The sequence below is a fragment of the Pleurodeles waltl genome, chromosome 1_1 (genome assembly GCF_031143425.1).
Source record: "Pleurodeles waltl isolate 20211129_DDA chromosome 1_1, aPleWal1.hap1.20221129, whole genome shotgun sequence".
Lineage (NCBI taxonomy): Eukaryota > Metazoa > Chordata > Amphibia > Caudata > Salamandridae > Pleurodeles > Pleurodeles waltl.
In genome coordinates this window covers 162,598,456-162,620,844 of record NC_090436.1, presented here as the reverse complement: position 1 = coordinate 162,620,844, position 22,389 = coordinate 162,598,456, and the positions used below count along the sequence as shown (strand labels likewise).

The 22,389-nt window shown below is 46.2% G+C and overlaps 1 protein-coding gene across 2 annotated transcripts in view; it reads left to right on the top strand.

Annotated features, from left to right (window-relative positions):
* The window catches only part of MBD2 (methyl-CpG binding domain protein 2), a 257,055-nt gene that overhangs the window by 110,801 nt on the left and 123,865 nt on the right, over window positions 1-22,389 (top strand). For both annotated transcript variants that reach the window (XM_069219484.1, XM_069219475.1), the window contains exon 3: window positions 12,940-13,077. In XM_069219484.1, the coding sequence (XP_069075585.1) occupies window positions 12,940-13,077 (138 nt within the window). The remainder of the gene's footprint in view (window positions 1-12,939; window positions 13,078-22,389) is intronic.

Genomic DNA, 22,389 nt, shown 5'->3' with positions numbered 1-22,389 from the left:
CGTGCAGAAGTGTTTTCCCGCCGGATGGACGCCAACAAGCCTTGCTACACGCAAATCGTGCGTTTGGCGTTTTTGGACGCTGCTGGGGCCCAGGAGGGACCAGAAGGTCGCAAATTGGACCTGCAGAGAGAGGGGACGTCGAGCAAGACAAAGAGCCCTCACTGAAGCAGGTAGCACCCAGAGAAGTGCCAGAAACAGGCACTACGAGGATGCGTGAAACGGTGCTCGCCGAAGTTGCACAAAGGAGTCCCACGTCGCCGGAGACCAACTTAGAAAGTCGTGCAATGCAGGTTAGAGTGCCGTGGACCCAGGCTTGGCTGTGCACAAAGGATTTCCGCCGGAAGTGCACAGGGGCCGGAGTAGCTTGCAAAGTCGCGGTTCCCAGCAATGCAGCCCAGCGAGGTGAGGCAAGGACTTACCTCCACCAAACTTGGGCTGAAGAGTCACTGGACTGTGGGGGTCACTTGGACGGTGTCGCTGGATTCGAGGGACCTCGCTCGTCGTGCTGAGAGGAGACCCAAGGGACCGGTAATGCAGCTTTTTGGTGCCTGCGGTTGCAGGGGGAAGATTCCGTCGACCCACGGGAGATTTCTTCGGAGCTTCTGGTGCAGAGAGGAGGCAGACTACCCCCACAGCATGCACAAGCAGGAAAACAGTCGAGAAGGCGGCAGGATCAGCGTTACAGAGTTGCAGTAGTCGTCTTTGCTACTATGTTGCAGGTTTGCAGGCTTCCAGCGCGGTCAGCGGTCGATTCCTTATCAGAAGGTGAAGAGGGAGATGCAGAGGAACTCGGCTGAGCTCATGCATTCGTTATCTGAAGTTTCCCCAGAGACAGAGACCCTAAATAGCCAGAAAAGAGGGTTTGGCTACCTAGGAGAGAGGAAAGGCTACTAACACCTGAAGGAGCCTATCAGCAGGAGTCTCTGACGTCACCTGGTGGCACTGGCCACTCAGAGCAGTCCAGTGTGCCAGCAGCACCTCTGTTTCCAAGATGGCAGAGGTCTGGAGCACACTGGAGGAGCTCTGGACACCTCCCAGGGGAGGTGCAGGTCAGGGGAGTGGTCACTCCCCTTTCCTTTGTCCAGTTTCGCGCCAGAGCAGGGGCTAAGGGGTCCCTGAACCGGTGTAGACTGGCTTATGCAGAATTGGGCACATCTGTGCCCAACAAAGCATTTCCAGAGGCTGGGGGAGGCTACTCCTCCCCTGCCTTCACACCATTTTCCAAAGGGAGAGGGTGTCACACCCTCTCTCAGAGGAAGTTCTTTGTTCTGCCATCCTGGGCCAGGCCTGGCTGGACCCCAGGAGGGCAGCTGCCTGTCTGAGGGGTTGGCAGCAGCAGCAGCTGCAGAGAAACCCCAGGAAGGGCAGTATGGCAGTACCAGGGTCTGTGTTACAGACCACTGGGATCATGGAATTGTACCAACAATGCCAGGATGGCATAGAGGGGGCAATTCCATGATCATAGACATGTTACATGGCCATATTCGGAGTTACCATGGTGAAGCTACATATAGGTAGTGACCCATATGTAGTGCACGCGTGTAATGGTGTCCCCGCACTCACAAAGTTCAGTGAATTGGCTCTGAACAATGTGGGGGCACCTTGGCTAGTGCCAGGGTGCCCTCACACTAAGTAACTTTGCACCTAACCTTTACCAGGTAAAGGTTAGACATATAGGTGACTTATAAGTTACTTAAGTGCAGTGTAAAATGGCTGTGAAATAACGTGGACGTTATTTCACTCAGGCTGCAGTGGCAGGCCTGTGTAAGAATTGTCAGAGCTCCCTATGGGTGGCAAAAAGAAATGCTGCAGCCCATAGGGATCTCCTGGAACCCCAATACCCTGGGTACCTCAGTACCATATACTAGGGGATTATAAGGGTGTTCCAGTAAGCCAATGTAAATTGGTAAAAATGGTCACTAGCCTGTCAGTGACAATTTGGAAAGAAATGAGAGAGCATAACCACTGAGGTTCTGATTAGCAGAGCCTCAGTGAGACAGTTAGTCACTACACAGGTAACACATACAGGCACACTTATGAGCACTGGGGCCCTGGGTTACCAGGGTCCCAGTGACACATACAACTAAAACAACATATATACAGTGAAAAATGGGGGTAACATGCTAGGCAAGATGGTACTTTCCTACACAACCCCCCCCCAAACGAAGGACAATAAGACTAGCCATTACCTGATGAGTCTTCATTGTCTAAGTGGAAATATCTGGAGAGTCCATCTGCATTGGAGTGGCTACTCCCAGGTCTATGTTCCACTGTATAGTCCATTCCCTGTAGGGATATGGACCACCTCAACAATTTAGGATTTTCACCTTTCATTTGTTTTAGCCAAAGTAGAGGTTTGTGGTCTGTCTGAACAATGAAGTGAGTGCCAAACAGGTATGGCCTCAACTTCTTCAGAGCCCAGACCACAGCAAAGGCCTCCCTCTCAATGGCAGACCAACGCTTTTCTCTAGGGGTCAACCTTCTACTAATAAAAGCAACAGGTTGATCCTGGCCCTCAGAATTAAGTTGTGATAGGACTGCCCCTACTCCTAATTCAGATGCATCAGTTTGGACATAGAATTTTTTAGAGTAACAAGGGCTTTTCAGGACAGGTGCAGAGCACATGGCCTGCTTCAGCTCCTCAAAAGCTTTCTGACAGTTTGCTGTCCATAATACCTTTTTAGGCATTTTCTTGGATGTGAGGTCATTAAGAGGGGCTGCAATGGAGCCATAGTTCTTAATGAACCTCCTGTAATACCCAGTGAGGCCTAGGAAGGCTCTCACCTGAGTCTGAGTGGTAGGGGGAATCCAATCAATAATAGTTTGGATTTTCCCCTGAAGTGGTGCAATCTGTTCCCCACCAACAAGGTGTCCCAGATAAACCACCTTACCCTGCCCTATCTGGCACTTTGAAGCCTTGATAGTGAGGCCTGCCTTTTGCAGGGCCTCCAAAACTTTCCAAAGGTGGACCAGGTGATCATCCCAGCTGGAGCTAAAGACAGCTATATCATCCAAATATGCTGCACTGAAAGCTTCCAGCCCTTGCAGGACTGTGTTCACCAACCTCTGAAAAGTGGCAGGTGCATTTTTCAAACCAAAAGGCATTACAGTAAACTGGTAATGTCCTCCAATGGTAGAAAATGCAGTCTTAGGTTTAGCATCTTCTGACATTTTGATCTGCCAATACCCTGCAGTCAAATCAAAAGTGCTTAGATACTTGGCAGATGCCAGTGTATCTATTAGCTCATCTGCCCTGGGTATAGGGTGAGCATCTGTTTTGGTTACCAAGTTGAGACCTCTATAGTCTACACAAAACCTCATTTCCTTCTTTCCATCTTTAGAATTGGGTTTTGGTACCAGTACCACAGGAGAAGCCCATGGACTGTCAGAGTGCTCAACCACTCCTAGTTCCAACATCTTCTGAACTTCTTGCTTTATGCAGTCCCTGACATGGTCAGGCTGCCTATAGATCTTACTTTTGACAGGTAAACTGTCTCCAGTATCTATAGTGTGCTCACACCAAGAAGTGGTGCCTGGCACAATGGAGAAGAGTTCTGAAAATTGTCCTAGGAGATTTATGCAATTATCTTTCTGCTCAGCAGTAAGACAATCAGCCAAAACTACCCCTTCCACAAGAGCATCTTGTTCTGTGGAAGAGAAGAGATCAGGTAGAGGATCACTGTCTTCTTCCTGTCCCTCATCTGTTGCCATGAGCAGGGTGAGATCAGCCCTGTCATAGTAGGGTTTCAGGCGGTTGACATGGAGCACCCTAAGGGGACTCCTGGCAGTGCCTAAGTCAACCAAGTAGGTGACTTCACCCTTCTTTTCAACAATTGTGTGTGGACCACTCCATTTATCTTGGAGTGCTCTTGGGGCCACAGGCTCCAAGACCCACACTTTCTGCCCTGGTTGGTACTGAACCAAAACAGCCTTCTGATCATGCCATTGCTTCTGGAGCTCTTGGCTGGCCTGAAGGTTTTTACTGGCCTTTTTCATGTACTCAGCCATCCTTGATCTGAGGCCAAGTACATAGTCCACAATATCCTGCTTAGGAGCTTTTAAAGGTTGTTCCCAACCCTCCTTTACAAGTGTGAGTGGACCCCTAACAGGGTGTCCAAAAAGAAGTTCAAAGGGGCTGAAGCCCACTCCTTTCTGGGGTACCTCCCTGTAGGCAAAAAGGAGGCATGGTAGAAGGATATCCCATCTCCTGCGGAGTTTTTCAGGGAGTCCCATAATCATGCCTTTGAGAGTTTTATTAAATCTCTCCACCAGTCCATTTGTTTGTGGATGATAGGGTGTTGTGAACTTGTAAGTTACACCACACTCCTTCCACATGGCCTTTAAGTATGCAGACATGAAATTGCTTCCTCTGTCTGATACTACTTCCTTTGGGAAGCCCACCCTGGAAAATATTCCCAGGAGGGCCTTTGCCACTGCAGGAGCTGTAGTGGTCCTTAAAGGAATTGCTTCAGGATACCTTGTGGCATGGTCCACTACCACTAAGATAAACCTATTGCCTGAAGCAGTAGGAGGGTCAAGGGGGCCAACTATGTCAACCCCTACCCTTTCAAAGGGAACCCCAACCACAGGCAGTGGGATAAGGGGTGCCTTTGGAGTGCCACCTGTCTTGCCACTGGCTTGACAGGTTTCACAGGACTTACAAAATTATTTTGTGTCCTCAGACATCCTAGGCCAATGAAACAGTGGTACCAATCTGTCCCAAGTTTTCATTTGACCCAGGTGCCCAGCTAAGGGAATGTCATGTGCCAGTGTTAGGAGGAACTTTCTGTACTCCTGAGGAATCACTAATCTCCTGGCAGCTCCAGGTTTAGGATCCCTATGTTCAGTGTACAAGAGGTTGTCCTCCCAGTAAACTCTGTGTGAGTCACTGACATCCCCATTAGCCTGTTTGACAGCTTGCTGTCTGAGACCCTCTAATGTGGGACAGGTTTGCTGTGCCACACTCAGCTCCTCTCTGGCAGGCCCCCCTTCACCCAAAAGCTCAGCAGTGTCTGCTTCCAGCTCCTCTGGTGTAGGTTCTGCACAGGGAGGGAATTCTTCTTCCTCAGAATTTGAATCCACTGTAGAGGGAGGGATAGTAGGAAGTGGTTTGCTTCTACTAGCCCTAGATTTAGGGAGCACTTGGTCCATTGTTCCAGGATCCAAGCTTCCCTGTCCTTTTTGCTTTTTGGCCTGAGCCCTTGTCAAAGCAAAAATATGCCCTGGGATGCCCAGCATTGCTGCATGGGCCTCCAACTCCACATCTGACCAAGCTGATGTCTCCAAATCGTTCCCTAATAGACAGTCTACAGGTAAATCTGAAGCTACCACAACTTTCTTTGGACCAGATACCCCCCCCCAGTTGAGATTTACAACAGCCATGGGGTGGCTTTGTGTTATGTTGTGAGCATCGGTTACTTGGTACTGGTGTCCAAGTATGTGTTGTTCAGGGTGCACCAGTTTCTCAATCACCATTGTGACACTGGCACCTGTGTCCCTGTAGGCCTGGACCTCAACACCATTTATTAGGGTTAGTTGCTTGTACTTCTCCAAGTTATGGGGGCAAGCAACCAAAGTGGCTAAGTCAATAGCCCCTTCAGAGACTAAAGTAGCCTCTGTGGTCTCCCTAATCAGACCAACCCCAACTAAATTACCAAAAGTGAGCCCAGCTACTCCCTTGGATTGGCTATTAGTAGGTTTGCTCCCACCACCACTGCTATTAGTAGGGACACTAGGTGTAGCAGTAGGGGTTGTAGTGGTAGGAGCTGTGGTGCCTTTCTTTGGACAACTGGGATCTGTTGTCCAATGGCCTTTTATCTTACATAAATAGCACCATGGTTTCTTTTCCTTGTTCTGATTAGAGGAGGGTTTGGGCCCACCACCCCCACCAGAGTGTTTTTGTGGGCCTGATGAAGACTCATTTTTAGATTTGTCCCCACCCTTGTCAGAAGACTTACCATCCTTCTTTTTGTTGCCATCTTTGTCACCCCCTGTATGAACTTTTCTGTTCACTCTTGTTCTGACCCATTTGTCTGCCTTCTTTCCCAATTCTTGGGGAGAGGTCAGATCAGAGTCCACCAAGTACTGGTGCAACAAATCAGACACACAATTATTAAGAATATGCTCTCTCAGGATTAAGTTATACAGGCTGTCATAATCAGTAACTTTACTGCCATGTAACCACCCCTCCAAGGCCTTCACTGCCTGGTCAATGAAATCAACCCAGTCTTGTGAAGACTCCTTTTTGGTATCTCTGAACTTGATCCTGTACTGTTCAGTGGTTAAGCCATAACCATCCAGGAGTGCATTCTTAAGAACTTGGAAATTGTTAGCATCATTTTCTTTTACAGTAAGGAGCCTATCCCTACCTTTTCCAGTAAATGATAGCCATAGGATAGCAGCCCACTGCCTTTGAGGGACATCCTGTACAGCACAGGCCCTCTCAAGTGCAGCAAACCACTTGTTAATGTCATCCCCCTCCTTGTAAGGGGGAACTATCTTATGCAGATTCCTGGAATCATGCTCTTTTGCAGGATGACTATGGGGAATACTGCTGCTGCCACCATGGGTATCTAAACCCATTTTCTGTCTTTCCCTCTCTATTTCTAAAGACTGTCTATCCAAATCCAGCTGTTGCTTCTTGAGCTTCAGTCTGGTTTGCTCCACTCTCAATCTATTGAGCTCCCTTTCCAACAATCTGTCATCAGGGTGGGTGGGAGGGACATTTCTAGATACAGAGGTATGATGGGAATGAACAGAAGGAGACCTGTCCCTTACAGAGGGCACCCTAACAGCTTGGCTACCAGTATAATGTGAGAGCACATCATCAGTATGATGTGATTCAACCTCTGTACCAACTATGCTAGACTGTCTAGTAATGGGCAGGCTGAGAAGTTTCTTTCCTGAACCTTTTCCTGGGGGAGTCCCTGGATCAGATTGAGAACCATTAGCTACTTTTTCTACAGATTGGGCACTTATGGCCTTATCCTGTACTCTAAGCATATTAATTAACAGTTCTAAAGAAGGATTCTTCCCTACACTCAAACCTCTCTCTATGCAGAGACTCCTTGCTCCTTTCCAGCTAAGGTGATCATATACAAGTTTGGACAGTTCAACTTTTTGGCCTGTGCCAGACATTTTTTAGAGAGAGTTAAAGTGATAGACAAAGAGAAAAAAGTTTTCAGAACTTTTTGGAAAGACAGAAAAAAACTTTTTAAACTTTTAAGAACTTTTTGAAAGTTTAGAAGTACTTTTCAGCACTTAGAAAAGAGTGAAAAGAGGAAATGCAAAACTTTTTGGCTATGTGTATATACACTGACCTTGTTTTGTATATTTTTCTCTTATGAAAAGTACAATGACAAGAGTGGTAAGTAGTCTCAAAGCACTTATCCCACCACTGCACAACCAATGTAGGAGGCTGGACTGGCTTGTAGTGAGTACCAAGGGGTACTTGCACCTTGCACCAGGCCCAGTTATCCCTTATTAGTGTATAGGGTGTCTAGCAGCTTAGGCTGATAGATAATGGTAGCTTAGCAAAGCAGCTCAGGCTGAACTAGGAGACGTGTGAAGCTACTACAGTACCACTTAGTGTCATATGCACAATATCATAAGAAAACACAATACACAGTTATACTAAAAATAAAGGTACTTTATTTTTTATGACAATATGCCAAAGTATCTTAGAGTGTACCCTCAGTGAGAGGATAGGAACTATACACAAGATATATATACACAATAGCAAAAATATGCAGTATAGTCTTAGAAAACAGTGCAAACAATGTATAATTACAATAGGATGCAATGGGGAAACATAGGGATAGGGGCAACACAAACCATATACTCCAAAAGTGGAATGTGAACCACGAATGGACCCCAAACCTATGTGACCTTGTAGAGGGTCGCTGGGACTATTAGAAAATAGTGAGAGTTAGAAAAATAACCCTCCCCAAGACCCTGAAAAGTGAGTGCAAAGTGCACCAAAGTTCCCCTAAGGACAAAATAGTCGTGTTAGAGGGAGAATGCAAGGAAAACACAAATCAGCAATGCAACAACGATGGATTCCTGTCTGAAGGTACCTGTGGAACAAGGGGACCAAGTCCAAAAGTCACAAGCAGCTCGGAGATGGGCAGATGCCCAAGAAATGCCAGCGGTTGGTGCAAAGAAGCTCTTACTAGGCTGAAGAACTGTGAATACTGCAGGAACGACAAGGGCTAGAGACTTCCCCTTTGGAGGATGGATCCCCCACGCCTTGGAAAGTCGTGCAGAAGTGTTTTCCCGCCGGATGGACGCCAACAAGCCTTGCTACACGCAAATCGTGCGTTTGGCGTTTTTGGACGCTGCTGGGGCCCAGGAGGGACCAGAAGGTCGCAAATTGGACCTGCAGAGAGAGGGGACGTCGAGCAAGACAAAGAGCCCTCACTGAAGCAGGTAGCACCCAGAGAAGTGCCAGAAACAGGCACTACGAGGATGCGTGAAACGGTGCTCGCCGAAGTTGCACAAAGGAGTCCCACGTCGCCGGAGACCAACTTAGAAAGTCGTGCAATGCAGGTTAGAGTGCCGTGGACCCAGGCTTGGCTGTGCACAAAGGATTTCCGCCGGAAGTGCACAGGGGCCGGAGTAGCTTGCAAAGTCGCGGTTCCCAGCAATGCAGCCCAGCGAGGTGAGGCAAGGACTTACCTCCACCAAACTTGGGCTGAAGAGTCACTGGACTGTGGGGGTCACTTGGACGGTGTCGCTGGATTCGAGGGACCTCGCTCGTCGTGCTGAGAGGAGACCCAAGGGACCGGTAATGCAGCTTTTTGGTGCCTGCGGTTGCAGGGGGAAGATTCCGTCGACCCACGGGAGATTTCTTCGGAGCTTCTGGTGCAGAGAGGAGGCAGACTACCCCCACAGCATGCACAAGCAGGAAAACAGTCGAGAAGGCGGCAGGATCAGCGTTACAGAGTTGCAGTAGTCGTCTTTGCTACTATGTTGCAGGTTTGCAGGCTTCCAGCGCGGTCAGCGGTCGATTCCTTATCAGAAGGTGAAGAGGGAGATGCAGAGGAACTCGGCTGAGCTCATGCATTCGTTATCTGAAGTTTCCCCAGAGACAGAGACCCTAAATAGCCAGAAAAGAGGGTTTGGCTACCTAGGAGAGAGGAAAGGCTACTAACACCTGAAGGAGCCTATCAGCAGGAGTCTCTGACGTCACCTGGTGGCACTGGCCACTCAGAGCAGTCCAGTGTGCCAGCAGCACCTCTGTTTCCAAGATGGCAGAGGTCTGGAGCACACTGGAGGAGCTCTGGACACCTCCCAGGGGAGGTGCAGGTCAGGGGAGTGGTCACTCCCCTTTCCTTTGTCCAGTTTCGCGCCAGAGCAGGGGCTAAGGGGTCCCTGAACCGGTGTAGACTGGCTTATGCAGAATTGGGCACATCTGTGCCCAACAAAGCATTTCCAGAGGCTGGGGGAGGCTACTCCTCCCCTGCCTTCACACCATTTTCCAAAGGGAGAGGGTGTCACACCCTCTCTCAGAGGAAGTTCTTTGTTCTGCCATCCTGGGCCAGGCCTGGCTGGACCCCAGGAGGGCAGCTGCCTGTCTGAGGGGTTGGCAGCAGCAGCAGCTGCAGAGAAACCCCAGGAAGGGCAGTATGGCAGTACCAGGGTCTGTGTTACAGACCACTGGGATCATGGAATTGTACCAACAATGCCAGGATGGCATAGAGGGGGCAATTCCATGATCATAGACATGTTACATGGCCATATTCGGAGTTACCATGGTGAAGCTACATATAGGTAGTGACCCATATGTAGTGCACGCGTGTAATGGTGTCCCCGCACTCACAAAGTTCAGTGAATTGGCTCTGAACAATGTGGGGGCACCTTGGCTAGTGCCAGGGTGCCCTCACACTAAGTAACTTTGCACCTAACCTTTACCAGGTAAAGGTTAGACATATAGGTGACTTATAAGTTACTTAAGTGCAGTGTAAAATGGCTGTGAAATAACGTGGACGTTATTTCACTCAGGCTGCAGTGGCAGGCCTGTGTAAGAATTGTCAGAGCTCCCTATGGGTGGCAAAAAGAAATGCTGCAGCCCATAGGGATCTCCTGGAACCCCAATACCCTGGGTACCTCAGTACCATATACTAGGGGATTATAAGGGTGTTCCAGTAAGCCAATGTAAATTGGTAAAAATGGTCACTAGCCTGTCAGTGACAATTTGGAAAGAAATGAGAGAGCATAACCACTGAGGTTCTGATTAGCAGAGCCTCAGTGAGACAGTTAGTCACTACACAGGTAACACATACAGGCACACTTATGAGCACTGGGGCCCTGGGTTACCAGGGTCCCAGTGACACATACAACTAAAACAACATATATACAGTGAAAAATGGGGGTAACATGCTAGGCAAGATGGTACTTTCCTACAGTGGACATTTACTGGATATGTGTGGAGGTTTTATTTGTAAATTTTGTAGATATTATTTCACAAAGTGCCTTTCCCATTAATTGCTGGAATCAGTTTCTCTCATGTATAATGTTTCCTCACATATATGTGTGCAGACTTATTTTGGGATCAGTGGATCCTGGTGCTGATCCCTGAAAATTCATTTTTTTTTTTATTTAACAAGTTCAGACATGCGCACAACGGATATTTGGCCCCAGACACCTCCTAAACAGTAATTTTATGTCATAAACTGTGTTTATGTACATAATAAGTAATTTATTTACGTAGTATTTTTTACTGTCTGCTGCAGCAAAAACATCTGAACAGAATTAAACCAAGCTTTGTTTGAGGTGAGAATTTTCCTCTGAATTGATCCTTTTTTGGTGCAACGTAAACCTGTGAAGTCATTTTTTAATTATTTGTGCTACAAACAAGCTTTCTGCTAACTTCCTTTTGTTGGCTCATGCACATGCCGACAAAATGACACCAGAGTTGTTTTTTTTCTTTTTATTTACTGATCTGAGTTAGATACAAAGTTGTGCAAATTATTATTATTATTTTTTTTTTTTTAGGTGTGGGTGGAGTAAAGCAACATAGGGGGAGTGGGCGAGAAAGGAAGTAATACGGAGGCAAAACAGTGTGGGAGCAGAAGCTAAAGAATGCTGCAGGGGAAGCCATAAGGAGTGGCACAAAGAAGCTATCTGGCTAACGATAGGAACATGAATTTATTTGGACTGGATTACACAAGTGAGAAAGCAACATGGAGAAAACACTTTGCTCTGTGGCATAGGACCATATAGGGGCTGAGCAAAGCATCGGAGGATAACCACTGATGATGTTATCAGTTTGATCTAAAAAATACATCTTAAAATTGAATGCGCACAAAAAAAAAATTCTATTATGTGGCTGTGTGCAGTTTCTGTCCTGTAAGCTGTCTCCACCTTACCCGGTCAATATAGTGACACAAGTTATTAGTGTAGTTTCTGCATGGCCTTCCAATTTAAACTCAGAGGAAAAGTCTGAGTCACCCCATCTGAGTTTTGGGCTATTGCTGCTGCATCATCCATCCTTTCCTAGATAGACTGTCAATGCCTCCTATTTAGGCTTGCCTGAAAACTGTTTTTGTTCTGGCTTTAGCGATCCAAAATACAGCTGTGAGTGTATGGCTAACTCTTGAAATGTGTAAACTCTGGCACATTCACTGAAGTTGGGCATAAATTGCACTAGCTTCTCGAATAATTTTTAAATCTTTATCTCTTGCCCATAAAGCAATAACCTGCTCTGGTACCCCAATTTTATGGCCTATATTACCAAATATATTCCTGGGCGTGTCCTGCAATCTGCCATCGAGGACAGGGGAATTGGTCTCCATTTACAAAAAAGTCGTATTAGGAGGAAAGTCTTTATCAGTTCAAATCTTTAAGACATGGAACCAACTACCAGTGCCCTTCAAGCTATTGTGGATTACGGACTGTTTTGCAATAAAAAAAATATATATATTTTTTTTTCTGTTCTAAATATAAAGCCTGTGACCTACCCATCACTACACGCAATCAGTGGAAATGCACAGTATTATTAGAGAAGAGTCCTTCACCCCAGCAACCTTATTTTTGGATACATAAAGAAGTAACCTTTTATCTTGAGAAACATATGGTTTGGAAGATGCTCGAACCGAACTTAGAAAGCTTGATTTTTTTTTTCAGTGCTGTGAGAGATGTAGGGTGACCTAATCCCTCCTTGTCCCCCTAGGAGATTTTAGAAAACAAATTTTTCTGCATTTAATCTTTGGCTTGATTTAAATGTTGATTTTAGCACACTGGAGAATTGCAGGACCACTGGGTATTTACAATGATGTAAAATTTATTTTACTTTTTACAAAAAAACGTAAGATGTTCGGTTAACTTTATTACAGTTATTAAGGTAAAATAACCGAGAGGATGATATAAAAAAATATTTAAAATATGAGATCAGGGCATTGATTTACCTCATTACATTCAACTACAGGGAACTGTCCTGTGTGGGGAAACCACTCCCATAGGGAAGTAATATTATCGTGTGGAAATGCTCAGTGGGCAATATGAGGGTGATTATTCTGAACGTAATTGCATACCAACTTAGTCTAATACTGTCGTGTTCTAACTTCATGATAAAAAAAAATCACTGCGTTGCATACAAAGAAATGGCACAGATTTTTGTAATTGAAATTTCGTAGAGTTGTTATGGGTGGCAGGAGAGTTGTGGGGAGTCTTATACTTTATTAGAAAAATGCATGGTCTAATTTTTAAGATTTACAGTTTTTGTTCGATCATAGACGTCCTTTTGCAGCTGTGCAGTATGGTTATTTTCTTATGCACATGTATTTCAAACCACATGTGTTCTTTTTATGAATGAAAGTTGGCTTCATTTGTACTAAAAACATAGACTGCTGATCATTATATTAGCAGCAGTAAATGCAAACCCTAGTTATGGGAATGTGATTTGGGGGGTCTTATGGTAACATATTTATGTTTTTATAGGGTAAACCGGACTTAAACACAACATTACCAATCAGGCAAACTGCATCCATCTTCAAACAGCCTGTAACCAAAGTTACCAATCATCCGCTAAACAAAGTGAAATCTGATCCCCAGCGAGTGAATGAGCAGCCACGCCAGGTTAGTCTCAATTTGATTATGTTTTTGGGAGGTTCCTTGCTCTACACTGAATTATTCAGACCGCAGAAGGTTTTTCTAAACGCTTTATCACCCATTGAGATTGTTGAATGACATAATCTTGAAAGCCTATTTTATACCATATATGTTATTGCCTTTTTGAAATATTTAAAACAAAAAGTAAAAACCGTTAGCAAAACCAATAAATCTGAGCTTAATGTGTTAACACATGTATGCACAAATGAAGTTAATGTGACTTACGTGTATTAGTTAACGAAAGCCTCATCTGTTGACATGGCAAGAGAGAATTGGGGAGAGGGCATCTTTAACCTTGAAGATTTGAAGAGCAAGGCCGAGCTCACCTCCTACTGCAATCAAAATATCCAGAAGGAATCAATATGTACCCAACTATCTAAGTGAAAAACTCAATTATTCACTGAACAATAATTTATTTTATTGCCAATTAAACTAATTAAATCATAGTGCCCACAGATTACCTCTGCACCCAAAAAGAAACTAATATATACAACTAATAAAGATTAATTATATATACACTTATTATACATAAAGATACTGTATCTTTTAAGGAGTGACTGTTGGAATTTTCAAACTGTAGGATTTAAGAATTTGTGGACTGCTTCAGACTTCTTTTCAGTGATTACTATCTCTCACTGAGGCGAGATACGTCCTTTGGACAACTGTCACTTCCTTTTGCTGTGACTGCTGGCCATTGGATGGCCAAGCAGATCACATCTGATGCATTACGGTGCTCTAATGGAACTGTTCATTGAGGATTTAATATATCTTTTTTTTTTATGTATAATAAGTAATTGTATAAAATGTATAAATTGTATAAAATGTATAAATAATAAGTAAGAAAGAAAATGGGTCACAAAGAATGAAAAGAAAGAAGGGAAAACGAAAGCACCAACTAAGAGAAGAAATAGAGCAAACATGTGAGACTAAAGAAAAAAGGGAAGGAAACTAGAGAACAAAAGGTAAAGAGGAAAAAATAATGTAAGAAGTGTGAAAATAAATAGAAAAATTAACATTAGAGAAAAAAAGAGAGATGGAGAGAGAAACAAGCAGCGAAAGAACCAGGGCATGTATGCACTCACACGTTTCCCAGAGACACAGAATGGGAAAACCACTTTGACACTTTGGGCCCGACAGGTAACTTGTGGCTTCCACATACAGATGGAAAAAAGAGGGATTTATAGTAAATCGTGAATTGACAGATAAAGATAAGAAAAACACCAGAGAAAGGAAGGAGGAAAAGTTTAAAAAAAAAAAAAAAAAAAAAAGTGAAAGGACGCCAACTGAGCAAAGGGAAGAGCATATAAAAGACAAAACTAATGAAGGGGAAAGTAAAAAATTGTGAAAAAATGACTGCCTGATGAAGATAAAAGAGGAACAAAACAAGGAAAGAAAAAAACAAGTTTTTGTGAGTTTGAAAGAGGAGGTAGCAAGAGAAAGAGGGAAATAAAGGGAAAGGAGTAGAAATCAACAGTTGAAAGAACGAGCTAAACTGTTAATGTGTGGATTTTAAGTGCTGGAAAAGGAAAAGTGGGGGGGGGGGAAGAAAACATTGAGAGTAAACGGAGTGAGATAGGTGAAACAGACCTTCCCAAAATAAAGATGGCAGCTAAGATTAGATTTAATTGGCTCCATCTTGTCCTCGAACAGAAGTCAGAGTGTGGAACAGCAGGAGGCACTGCAGAACAGCAGGAGGTGCATTAGCAGAGTTGTATGTGAACCCCAATACAGCAATATTGGGGCGCTTCAGATCAGGATTGGGGGTATAGACAGCTGAGTCCCGGCCCAGTGCTGGAATAACAAAGGCAGGAAGTGAGGAATGAGAAATGGAGCACTGTGTAATTCCTGGTATTGGAATATTGGGGCGCTGCAAGCTAGGGTTGAGGTGCACTGACAGGAGTTGTATGTGGGCTGAAGTACTGGAAGAGAACGGGCACACAAGGTCAGAAGTGAGGTATGTTAATGGAGCTATGTGTGGAACTTAGTATGGCGTGCCAGTGTTGGCGATTTTTAGCCTGCAGGTGCCTGGGTGAAGCTGCGGTTGGGGCCCAGCTGGGAGTGGCATTGCCTCTGAACCACAGAAGTGAGGAGTCCTGAAGGGTGTGTGTGTGTGTGAGCCTTAGTACTGAGAAGAAATGAACACTGAATATTAGAATTGATGGAATCTGGTGGAGCTGTGGTGGTTCCCATCAAGAGTGGCATTGGATGTTACACTTGAGGTGCACTGGCTGAGCTGTGTTTTGCTCTTTTGAGTGCAGTATTGGCTTGGCAGTGGGACTGAATATTAGAATTGAGCTGCTGTAACGGAACCGTATGTAAACAGGGTCCCAGTATAGGAAAGTAAGTGACCTCGCTGAGGTAGAACTGAGGTGCACTGATGTAGCTGCGCTAGAGGTCCCAGTACTGGAGCAGCAGAGTGTACTGACTGACTTCAAGAACTGAGGTGGTCTGGCAGACAGCATGTGTGGGGTTTCTGGCACGGGTGAGGGCTTGGAGTGTGTGAAATGAGGTGCACTGATGGAGCAGCGCCTGAGGTCCTAGTACTGGAGCAGCAGAGTGTACTGACTGCAAGAACTGAGGTGCTCTGGCAGACAGCGTGTGGGGTTCTGGCACTGGCACAGCTGAGGGCTTGGAGTGTGTGAAATGAGGTGCACTGATGGCGCTGCGAGTGGCATCCTAGTACGGAGCCGAATTGGGCACTGTCTGTAAGGGTTGCGGAGCTCTGAGCTGGTAAAGAAAATCCAAGCCAAGGAAGGGCGGGAGCCAGGCAGCTGAGAGAGGGTGCAGAGAGCCCACGAAGACCAAATGTGACCAAGATTACAGCCTGATATATAGCCTTGTTTACAGCTAAGCACAGAGTAAGAATGCTCTGCAAATGAAAAGGGAAGCTTCCCTGGACAGGAGCAGGAAACAAAGTAAAAAAATAAAAATAAAAAGCCACCTGCAGACTACATAAATAGGACAAAGTGTAATTAAATAGTATCTGGTCCCTGCTCCTACACAGAAGGAGGGACAAAGAGGCATGACTGACCACTAGCAAGCAAGGATTTGTAAGTGACTTTGAAACTAACAAATTTAATATCTGGAAGCCCACAGAAGAAGTATATTTAAAAGAATACAAGAGGCTGTACGCTTGTGCTCGACTTAAAAAGTAGAGGGGTGTGCATGTATGTGAAAGGATGGGTGTAAGTGCGTGGGTCTTTATGTTTGAAAGAGTGAGCTGCCTGAGATAGTATTTGTTTAGAAAATGAAGGGAAATTGTTAGGGCTTAGTTTTAGGTATGATTTCTGTCAACAAATATCACCTAATGCTCCACATGTGCTTTAGTGTCCATCAGGGCTGCCCTGCTTTCAGTTGAGGTATTAGTTTTCTTCTCAACAATATCAGCCATAATGATTTTGTGAAAGCTGCAGCTATGTTTATATCTGGCCCACATTAAAGACCTGCAAAAAGACCTCTGTAAAAAAACAGGTACTTTATGGCGCCACACACTGTGGCACAGTAAGCAGATCCGCTGTGCAATCCCTCGTCTGCCTTTTTGAACTTTTTTCTGAATCCTCAGCCGATTGTTTGCTTGCTGACTCACAAATAAAGGTCATTTTTACTAGGCCCGCCCAGACAGAAACCAATGTAGTGCAGCCCACCCAGACAGAAACCAATGCAGTGCGTCCTCTTTGTAAATATTCACGTACTCATGCAAAGCAAAAGTGCTGCGAAGTTGTATTCTTTCTCTGGTGTTAACAACATAATGTGATTTTATATTTACCCCAGGGATCTGATGCAGGGGTTAACTTAAAACGCACTTTTCCCTAATGGTTTTAAAATTACAGACATGCAGAGTGAGTGTAAACTAGCATTCCAGCAGATGATCCATCTTTCAGCTGCATTTCAGAAATATGCATCAAAGTGACATGGCTTATATTTTTGAACCTTACTGAATTATTGCTTCTTCAAAAGTGTGATATAAACACACAATGCCCGTTTGAGGTGAGATCTAATGATGTTAGCTGTTCGTCCCCTTTTTTTAAAAGTACCAATGTCTGGAAAATGCTGATAAGCATGACAGTTTAATTTTATAATATTGGAAGGTTAAAGAAGCAAAGTGATTACATTTGTGGTGAAATTCCAAAACATTTTTTTCATGAGTGCTTAGTCGGTGTCCGCTTTTTATGGTGTTTGTTTTGGTTCTGACTGATATTCTTTGTTGAAGCCCACTGGCTGTGGTCTGCCTGTCTAGGCCTGTCGAACATCTGGCTGGATGTTGAAAAGGTGAAGCTAACTGCATTGTGGTGGAAGGGGAGCAAGTGATGTGTACCACCTAGCATGGTCTGGGGGCCCTGTTTCTTTTCCAGAGTAAAGTGAAAACAAATAACCTAATTACTGTGTAGAGGAGTACTATTAGTGAGAACGTACTGTGGCACTTATTTAACAAACCAAAAAAAAGTCGTCTTGCTTTGCTCCCCTTTTGGTGTTGATATGAGATGTACCTGTCCAGATAACGTAGCCATGCCATGGTCATGTACTACTACGAGAGAAAGTATAGCTTACTTGCCCTGCAGTTGTTTTGGCCAATGTGAATTAGACCAAGGACAGAACAAAAAACAAGCATTAACAATCATTTTAGTGATGAACTGTGGTGAAAAAGTCTTTAACGAGTTTTACTACCACTGTTGTGATGCAAAATGGGCAGCAGTTGGTCATGCTGCACTGACATGAATAGACACTTAAAGCACAGTCTGCAACAGTCCTCAATTTCTCACATACCTCACTCATCACTTCTCCATAGAGGACTATCTACAACAACATGCAAATTCTCGTCAGAGGTTTGAAGTGCTGTATAAATGCTACAGTACAAAAAACAGGTACAACAGCACTGTACGCGTCTCTTGATGCTTTGTGTGTTTTTTGGTATAATGAGTGCATGTTTGTGTGTGGAAACAATCGAGTGTGGTAGTGTATCTGGGTGATAAAGGAGTGCTGTGTGATGGTTGTGTAAACAGGTATAGTTATTATATATAGGAAACTATATACATACTGTGCAAACCACGCGAGACAAATGTAGCTGCCAGTTATTGAAACCAACCTATGTTGGGTGACATGGAGCACCCCAATAAACACTGGGAACGTGATTGTGAAAAAGGCCACTTTAATGAGACAGCTGCACATTACAAAAGCATACCTTTGCCACAGAAACTACTACTCACAGACCTCATTAATTCCTCATTTTAACTGACTATCAACCTGTCCAACATTTTCTCTTAATAACAACTGTAAGGAAATGCCTCCTTGGCATGGTTACCCCCTGACTTTTTGCCTTTGCTGATGCTAAGTTTTGATTTGAAAGTGTGCTGAGGCCTGCTAACCAGGCCCCAGCACCAGTGTTCTTTCCATAACCTGTACTTTTGTTTCCACAATTGGCACACCCTGGCATCCAGGTAAGTCCCTTGTAACTGGTACCCCTGGTACCAAGGGCCCTGATGCCAGGGAAGGTCTCTAAGGGCTGCAGCATATCTTATGCCACCCTGGGGACCCCTCACTCAGCACAGACACACTGCTTGCCAGCTTGTGTGTGCTAGTGGGGATAAAAAGAGTAAGTCGACATGGCACTCCCCTCAGGGTGCCATGCCAACCTCACACTGCCTATGAAGTATAGATAAGTCAACCCTCTAGCAGGCCTTGCAGCCCTAAGGCAGGGTGCACTATACCATAGGTGAGGGCATAAGTGCATGAGCACTATGCCCCTACAGTGTCTAAGCAAAACCTTAGACATTGTAAGTGCAGGGTAGCCATAAGAGTATATGGTCTGGGAGTCTGTCATACACGAACTCCACAGCACCATAATGGCTACACTGAAAACTGTGAAGTTTGGTATCAAACTTCTCAGCACAATAAATGCACACTGATGCCAGTGTACATTTTATTGTAACATACACCCCAGAGGACACCTTAGAGGTGCCCCCTGAAACCTTAACCGACTATCCGTGTAGGCTGACTAGTTTTAGCAGCCTGTCACACACCAGACATGTTGCTGGCCACATGGGGAGAGTGCCTTTGTCACTCTGTGGCTAGTAACAAAGCCTGTACTGGGTGGAGGTGCTTCACACCTCCCCCTGCAGGAACTGTAACACCTGGCGGTGAGCCTCAAAGGCTCTCACCCCCTTTGTTACAGCACCCCAGGGCACTCCAGCTAGTGGAATTGGCCGCCCCCTCCGGCCACGGCCCCACTTTTGGCGGCAAGGCCGGAGGAGATAATGAGAAAAACAAGGAGTCGTCACTGGCCAGTCAGGACAGCCCCTAAGGTGTCCTGAGCTGAGGTGACTCTGACTTTTAGAAATCCTCCATCTTGCAGATGGAGGATTCCCCCAATAGGATTAGGGATGTGCCCCCTCCCCTCAGGGAGGAGGCACAAAGAGGGTGTACCCACCCTCAGGGCTAGTAGCCATTGGCTGCTAACCCCCCAGACCTAAACACACCCTTAAATTTAGTATTTAAGGGCTCCCCAGAACCGAGGAACTCCGATTCCTGCAACCTAAGAAGAAGAAGAGGACTGCTAAGCTGAAAAACCCTGCAGAGAAGACGGAGACACCAACTGCTTTGGCCCCAGCTCTACCGGCCTGTCTCCCCACTTCTAAAGACACTGCTCCAGCGACGCTTTCCCCAGGGACCAGCGACCTCTGAAGCCTCAGAGGACTGCCCTGCATCTAGAAGGACCAAGAACTCCCGAGGACAGCGGCTCTGTTCACCAAAGACTGCAACTTTGCAACAAAGAAGCAACTTTGAAACACACACGTTTCCCGCCGGAAGCGTGAGACTTTGCACTCTGCACCCGATGCCCCCGGCTCGACTTGTGGAGAACATACACCACAGGGAGGACTCCCCGGCGACTACGAGACCGTGAGTAGCCAGAGTTGACCCCCCTGAGCCCCCACAGCGACGCCTGCAGAGGGAATCCCGAGGCTCTCCCTGACCGCAACTGCCTGCTTCTAAGATCCGACGCCTGGTAAAGACTCTGCACCCGCAGCCCCCAGGGCCTGAAGGATCCGACCTCCAGTGCAGGAGCGACCCCCAGGTGGCCCTCTCCCTTGCCCAGGTGGTGGCTACCCCGAGGAGCACCCCCCCCTTGCCTGCCTGCATCGCTGAAGAGACCCCTTGGTCTCCCATTGATTTCTATTACCGACCCGATGCTTGTTTGCACACTGGACCCGGCCGCCCCCGTCCCGCTGAGGGTGTACTTTCTATGTGGACTTGTGTCCCCCCGGTGCCCTACAAAACCCCCCTGGTCTGCCCTCCGAAGACGCGGGTACTTACCTGCTGGCAGACTGGAACCGGGTCACCCCCTTCTCCATTGAAGCCTATACGTTTTGGGCACCACTTTGACCTCTGCACCTGACCGGCCCTGAGCTGCTGGTGTGGTAACTTTGGGGTTGCTCTGAACCCCCAACGGGGGGCTACCTTGGACCCAAACTTGAACCCCATAGGTGGTTTACTTACCTGTAAAAACTAACAAACTCTTACTCCCCCCAGGAACTGTTAAAAATTGAACTAAGTGTCTAGTTTTAAAATAGCTATATGTGATTTATGTGAAAACTGTATATGCTATTTTGCTAATTCAAAGTTCCTAAAGTACCTACCTACAATACCTTTCATTTGAAGTATTACATGTAAATCTTGAACCTGTGGTTCTTAAAATAAACTAAGAAAATATATGTGTAAGGAAATGCCTCCTTGGCATGGTTACCCCCTGACTTTTTGCCTTTGCTGATGCTATGTTTTGAATTGAAAGTGTGCTGAGGCCTGCTAACCAGGCCCCAGCACCAGTGTTCTTTCCCTAACCTGTACTTTTGATTCCACAATTGGCACACCCTGGCATCCAGATAAGTCCCTTGTAACTGGTACCTCTAGTACCAAGGGCCCTGATGCCAGGGAAGGTCTCTAAGGGCTGCAGCATGTATTATGCCACCCTAGAGACCCCTCACCCAGCACAGGCACACTGCTTACCAGCTTGTGTGTGCTAGTGAGAACAAAATGAGTAAGTCGACATGGCACTCCCCTCAGGGTGCCATGCCAGCCTCTCACTGCCTATGCAGTATAGGTAAGACACCCCTCTAGCAGGCCTTACAGCCCTAAGGCAGGGTGCACTATACCATAGGTGAGGGTACCAGTGCATGAGCACTGTGCCCCTACAGTGTCTAAGCAAAACCTTAGACATTGTAAGTGCAGGGTAGCCATAAGAGTATATGGTCTGGGAGTCTGTTTTACACGAACTCCACAGCACCATAATGGCTACACTGAAAACTGGGAAATTTGGTATCAAACTTCTCAGCACAATAAATGCACACTGATGCCAGTGTACATTTTATTGTAAAATACACCACAGAGGGCACCTTAGAGGTGCCCCCTGAAACTTAACCGACTATCTGTGTAGGCTGACTGGTTCCAGCAGCCTGCCACACTAGAGACATGTTGCTGGCCCCATGGGGAGAGTGCCTTTGTCACTCTGAGGCCAGTAACAAAGCCTGCACTGGGTGGAGATGCTAACACCTCCCCCAGGCAGGAGCTGTAACACCTGGCGGTGAGCCTCAAAGGCTCACCCCTTTGTCACAGCACCGCAGGACACTCCAGCTAGTGGAGTTGCCCGCCCCCTCCGGCCCCGGCCCCCACTTTTGGCGGCAAGGCCGGAGAAAATAATGAGAATAACAAGGAGGAGTCACTGGCCAGTCAGGACAGCCCCTAAGGTGTCCTGAGCTGAGGTGACTCTAACTTTTAGAAATCCTCCATCTTGCAGATGGAGGATTCCCCCAATAGGATTAGGGATGTGACCCCCTCCCCTTGGGAGGAGGCACAAAGAGGGTGTACTCACCCTCAGGGCTAGTAGCCATTGGCTACTAACCCCCCAGACCTAAACACGCCCTTAAATTTAGTATTTAAGGGCTCTCCCTGAACCTAGAAATTAGATTCCTGCAACAACAACAAGAAGGACTGCCTAGCTGAAAACCCCTGCAGAGGAAGACCAGAAGACAACAACTGCCTTGGCTCCAGAAACTCACCGGCCTGTCTCCTGCCTTCCAAAGAACTCTGCTCCAGCGACGCCTTCCAAAGGGACCAGCGACCTCTGAATCCTCTGAGGACTGCCCTGCTTCGACGACGACAAGAAACTCCCGAGGACAGCGGACCTGCTCCAAAAAGACTGCAACTTTATCCAAAGGAGCAGCTTTAAAGACCCCTGCAATCTCCCCGCAAGAAGCGTGAGACTTGCAACACTGCACCCGGCGACCCCGA